This window comes from Primulina huaijiensis, unplaced genomic scaffold (genome assembly GCF_012295235.1).
Source record: "Primulina huaijiensis isolate GDHJ02 unplaced genomic scaffold, ASM1229523v2 scaffold41579, whole genome shotgun sequence".
Lineage (NCBI taxonomy): Eukaryota > Viridiplantae > Streptophyta > Magnoliopsida > Lamiales > Gesneriaceae > Primulina > Primulina huaijiensis.
Window position 1 is genome coordinate 26,446 of NW_027359910.1, and position 6,000 is coordinate 32,445.

The 6,000-nt window shown below is 38.4% G+C and overlaps 1 protein-coding gene and 1 pseudogene across 2 annotated transcripts; one reads left to right on the forward strand and one right to left on the reverse strand.

Annotated features, from left to right (window-relative positions):
• Nucleotides 1-669: 669 nt before the first annotated feature.
• LOC140969446 (uncharacterized) lies at nt 670-3,353 on the forward strand. Of its 2 annotated transcripts, XM_073430806.1 has the most exons (2): nt 1,148-1,276; nt 1,501-3,353. In XM_073430806.1, the coding sequence occupies exon 2, from the start codon at nt 1,511-1,513 to the stop codon at nt 3,074-3,076; it is 1,566 nt and encodes a 521-aa protein (XP_073286907.1). In that variant the 5' UTR covers nt 1,148-1,276; nt 1,501-1,510; the 3' UTR covers nt 3,077-3,353. The 2 variants fall into 2 exon arrangements, with proteins under 2 accessions (XP_073286906.1, XP_073286907.1); XM_073430805.1 differs by having other exon boundaries at nt 670-3,353.
• Nucleotides 3,354-3,576: 223 nt separating this feature from the next.
• Nucleotides 3,577-5,996, reverse strand: LOC140969440 (cellulose synthase-like protein G2; annotated as a pseudogene).
• Between the last annotated feature and the right edge of the window lie 4 nt (nt 5,997-6,000).

Below are 6,000 nucleotides of genomic sequence, written 5' to 3' on the forward strand. Positions count from 1 at the left end.
TGGTATGTTGTCCAGTTTTGGGTTCACATTGATGTGACTCTCACCTAATAAATATATTATTTTGATAAGTTTAATCATGTTTAACATGTGAATGCCTTCTAATTCAAAATTTTCCCAGCAATACCATATAATTTTATACTATAACAACGCTAATCTAATTTATTTTATTAAAACTGAAGACATGATAGTAGCTTTATAAGAAGGACATCAATATTTTCTTCCAACTTTACCTTTATACGATACTAATATTATATTTTTGTTTTTTATTTTTTGTTTGTTTTTGTTTTAAAAAATTTTCAACCCACATTTTTAGTTTTATTTTTTTATTTCAACATTCAAATATCAATTTAATCCTCAATAATTTGTCAAATTTCATTTTAGTAGTTCATCGATAATGATAAAAGACTATACACACACGCATCGCATGTACAGAGTGATTAGTATATTTTAAAATAACACCGTATCCAAAAATAAATACGCGAAAAAAATTTATACAGTTGGTTTTTTCTAAAAATAAACCAATTGTGTATTTTAAAATATTTATTTTCTCAAGCCAAGTTTGAAAAAAAACAGGAACATGATCAAGCATAAACTACAATTAAAAATATGGTTAAATAGTTTAAAAGAATAATTAACCCCAACAAAGTCAAACACAGAGTAGTTGAGAAAGGTTGCTTTTCGTTTTGAAATATCATTCACTCCAAATCTCCTCGAAAACACACACGACACAGAACTTGGTCCCTTTCTTTACCAAGCAAATTCATTCTATTTCATTTCCCTCCATCCTCCTTCAGTTCCTTCACTCCTCTCTTCGCTAATCAATTGCAAAGCTCCACAAAAACTGCATTCCTTTAACCACGCCTCCTGAAACTGCAATGTAATTTCAGTTTCACAGAGTTGGAGCGCTGTTTCTTTCTTTTGTTTTTTGTGTTATGTTTTAGAGTAAATTGGAGCACTGTTTCCGCTTCTTGGCCTTATTTTCTTCTGTTTTCTTGACGCAGTCTCACAACCCTTTTGGTTTCTGTTGAGTTTTTGCTGTCTCATTGGCAATTTGATGGTTATACCAGATAAAGAAACCATCTTTGGCCCTAACTGTTCGATTTTTTTATTATAGGAGTTTGAAGGTTGCTTTTCGGGAGATTGCCTTTGTTCAATGCTAAATGCCAGTGGAAAACTAGCTGCCAGATCTGAAATGGGAGGTGATAATTTTGGATCTATTTCTCGAAAGGAAGTGGAAATGGTATCGGAACCTTGGATATTAAAAATTGGTAATCAGGTGAGTAGTAATTTGAAGCATGCTTTATATATTGAAAATTTAGCTAAATCATCGAACAAAAAACAAGGGCCGCCACAGAGACAAATTATAGGAATACTTTCTTTTGAAGTTGCTAATGTCATGTCCAAGATTATACATTTGCACAAATCTTTGACTGAAAATGAGATTTCTAAGCTCAAGAATGAGATCTTAAAGTCTGAGGGCATTAAAACACTTGTGTCTAGTGATGAAAAGATGCTTCTTGAACTGGCGCTTCTGGAGAAACATGATGATTTGAATAGAGTTGCTAGCGTCGTGTCCAGGTTAGGGATGAAATGCACAATCCCAGCATTGCAGGGATTTGAGCATGTGTATGGGGATATTAGTTCTGGGGTGATTGACATCAAGGAGTTGGGGTTTTTGGTTAAAGATATGGAGAGTATGGTGAGGAAAATGGAGCGGTATGTCAATTCTACTGTGAGTTTGTATAGTGAAATGGAGGTTATGAATGAGCTGGAGGTCGCCGCAAAGAAGTTTGAGCAGAACCAGCATGAGGAGAGTAGGAAAGCTTTTGAACAGAAGTTGACTTGGCAGAAACAAGACGTGAAGCATTTGAAGGATGTTTCGCTGTGGAATCGGACGTATGACAAGGTTGTGGAGCTGTTAGCAAGGACCGTTTGTACAGTTTGTGCACGGATTCGTATTGTCTTTGGCGACGGCCTTCCGAAGAGTGATGCTTCTAATCTGTTGGTTTTCAGATCACAAGTTGGTTTAAGCTGGACTTTGGGACCTGTCACAAAAGATTCTGGGCGGAGATCCAGTCACTTGGATGTACTTAGGGAAGTTCAAGGAGATGCTAGTTTGATAAAGTCCACTTCAACCAAGTGTAATTGTTATAATCTTGCGAGGTCTATTGTAGAAGAGAGGTTGGAGCGGAGGCCTGCAAGCTTTAGACCAAATTTGGGATCGCAGAAAGGTGAACGAGGTTTATTCAGTCATGAAGATTTCAACCTTCCATGTGGTATGAGTCCAGGGAGGATGTTCATGGAATGCTTAAGTTTGAGCAGTTCCGCATCTAAAGTGGATGATGATGATGCTGCCATTTATGGCGATAAAAGTAGCCAAATTTCAGGTTGTTTTAGTGCAAGTGGTGTGGCAAGCGAGCATCCCAATTTTTCAGGATGCTTTGTTCACCGCATCAATGGCGGTCCTTCCTGCAGAGACCGGAGGAAGTTCAAAGGCAATTCGGTCAATAGTAACAGGTTTGGGCTGAGGAGTAAGTTACTGGTGTATGCCCCTCCTAGCACCGTTGGAGGCTCTGCTTTAGCTTTGCATTATGCCAATGTTATAATTGTCATAGAGAAACTGCTTCGCTACCCACATTTGGTTGGTGAAGAAGCTAGAGATGATTTATATAAGATGCTACCAACGAGCCTAAGAAAAAACTTGAAGACTAAATTGAAGTCTTATGTTAAACATTTGGCTATTTATGATGCACCTCTGGCACATGATTGGAGGGACAGGCTTGATGCAATGCTTAAATGGCTTGCCCCGCTGGCACATAGCATGATCAGGTGGCAGAGTGAGCGCAATTTCGAACAACATCAAATTGTCACAAGGACTAATGTTCTTTTGCTACAGACATTGTATTTTGCTGATCGTGAGAAGACAGAAGCAGCTATCTGCGAGTTACTCTTCGGTTTAAATTATATGTGTCGGTACGAGCAGCAACAAAATGCGTTGCTGGATTGTGCTAGTAGTTTTGATTTTGAAGACTGCATGGAGTGGCAATCAAGGGTTGGCGCATCGTTTAATTCTTGATTTTATATCATGGGCGTTGAGGACATGGTGGTGGTTAAGATTCTCAACATTCGGATTTTTTGTGCTACACTAGGTGATACACATCGACTTTGGCAGCAATACTACAGAAGATTCAATGTGTATCACCGGATGTAACATAGTAAAATCCGTAACTTTCTACCTCTGATAACAACCTAGATGGTATTTCTTCTGTATGTGAATATTAGAGCTTTGGAATTTGAAGATTGTATGACATTTGATTTATGTATTTGATTGGACACCTTTGGCTTCGAAATTATGGGAATTGAATTTGTTATATTTTATACTGTGTGCCATTCCATAGCATGACTTTATGCAGCAAGTTCTCTTTATAGGCACGGTGTTATCAGTTAGTTTCTGCTACTTTGTTTTCTAATAATAGAGAGAGGTAATTTCAACCCAGAGACTGCAAATAAGGAAAGCAGACAACCAGAGGTTTTCTGATTCACTAATGCAATTTGCCTACACTCGGCAATTCCACACAACACATTAAAGAAGATATAAATACTGCATTTTTTCATTGGAATTGTTACAACAGGCTGACGATCGACATTTTCGTTTAAAATCTCCAAATACAGAAACACAAATCACTTCCCTACTTTTGGTATCAATCCCTCCAAGATTGGTCGACTGAGAACAAGAATATACGAAGAAAGCAAACCCTGTCCTAGCATCTCCCCAACAATCCCTTTATTAATCAAACCTTTAATGCCCCCAACAAAACGTCCCAAATTCAGCAATACCAGCATTGTCAATGGTATCATGAACATCTTGGCGTCCTGAAAATCGAACTCCCCTTTCTTGTATTTCTCCAGCTTTTCTTTATCGATTTGTTGGCGAGCCTGAAATTTGCTCTAGCCAGACCGATGTATTTCATCAGCACGTCCAGGCATCCAAACAGGCAGGCTGTCACTGATTTTATCATCCAAATTCGCTCTTCGTTCCACATTGTCGCGATGGAGCTGCCACTGGAGAGGACTTCGTATAAATGCTGGGCAAGAGAGGATAGGAACACTGTTGCAAATGCTGCAAACCAAGGGTTCATCACCTGGAATAAATGATGAAAATAACATGAGATGAATTAATAAGAGTGATTGTGTAATTATGGTGTTAATGTCGCACCCTCGACTCATGGACAAGTTCCTCAAGAACAGAGAGGATGTGGACAAAGCCTGACGAAATGAAGTCTTCTTAGAAAAAAAGAGAGAAGAAAACAAACTCTTCATACCCAACTATACCCTGATAAAAAAAGAAAGTGGCGCACTTTGTAATAGATGATGCAAAACATGAATATTTTAAGAAACTACTCATATAATTTATAACTTTTTAACATGGGAAGGGGTTGAGAGACTGGATAGAAATAGATGGAAAGGGTAATTACCTTTGGGTACAAAGGAACACCAGCAAGGAAGCATAGTTGAGGAACTGTGCCATACAACAAGCAAGCAACGGAGAAAAAGTGCGAGAGCGCAAAGCATGCATAGCACATGCTTTGCAGGATCGACATTCTCGACATTCCATAAGTGAGCGGGCTAAACCTCGAGAGCCCGAATTGAACCAACCCTGAAGCCCATTTCATGTGCTGAATCAAGGCATCCTTCATGTCGATAGTTGTGCAGCCCAAGAAACAAGGCCTGTTTGGGTATAGATAAACTGATTTCCACCCTTTGCAGTGCATGAGATAACCAGTGAATGTGCTCTCCAGCAAACATTCATACGAATAGCCAATCTGAGAATATCAAGATTTAGAAATTATTAGTAGTTCGCTTTGGCGAAAAAGAGAAATTTTTGGGAAGAATGTAGAGGCAAATATTCGATCCAACTATGAGTGCCACCATTCACTAGTTTGATTTTGTGTCTGAGAAAACTGGTTGAGTGCTCAATCGAGAGCATTTTTCACTGTGTTAAAACTAAACTGAGTATTTATGCAATCCAAATTTAGAATTATGCAACCCCTTGCATAAGACATCCCATTTGGACTAGACATGAACTGAGTCACACCAAATCTTCCACAATGAGGCATTTCAACAAAACCTAAAGAAAGAGAACTTACTTCTTTCCCCCATCCAGTATTCAGTTCATAAGTGCAAGAGGCGAGCTTTTTGGCTTCGTGTACTGTTGAATCTGATAAAATTTCCCTGTCATTCACTTTCTTTGTAATCAGCGCTTGAACGGAATCAATCAGCTTTGTAGAGAAACCAAAGGTTTTTTCTGGCTCAAGAAGAAATTCATCTGTCCCATTTACAAAAATTAGTCATCTTTCCATCCTCGTAATTCATCAAAAAGGTTTCTCTCAAGATGATGTAATACCTTCATGATTAGGACTGCAATACAAAGCCTTCTTCCTCAAATAATATCCAGTGCCGGCGCAAACTGTCCCTCCTAGTCCATCCATGCCTTGAAACATAGTCTATAAGCCATGGATTAATTTTAATCTTGATTCAGGATTGAATCGTGTTAAACTTAGAAGTAACAGAAAAGGAATCTTGAGGCCAGTTAGAAAAGACCAAGAAAACAAATAAATAAGGAATTCTGTACCTTGTAAGCTGCCCTTGCTTGGCCATCATAAATGTCATTTTTACTAACATTGAAGAATATCTGAGGAAACTGTGCGTAGGAGAGGGAGGGAGATAATTTGGGATCAAGATGAAAGCACATTGCTTGCTTAGCTGAGGTAGGATCATTGCAGTACATGTCACAATCTAAGACTAAAGCGTAGGATGCATTGCTCATTATCCCAGAAACTCGAAGCTAGAACAACATGAATGTATTATTAACGCATGGAGAATTTTGTTGAAACTATAATAACATAGGATGGAAAGTAAATGCTACTCACAAGAGCATTGAGGGCACCAGCTTTGAAGCGATGAGGATAGGATTGTCTCTTCTCTCGAGACAAGTAAACC

Coding starts and splice junctions, on each gene's coding strand:
- LOC140969446 (XM_073430805.1), top strand. CDS start 1,154: ATGCTAAATGCCAGTGGAAAACTAGCTGCCAGATCTGAAATGGGAGGT.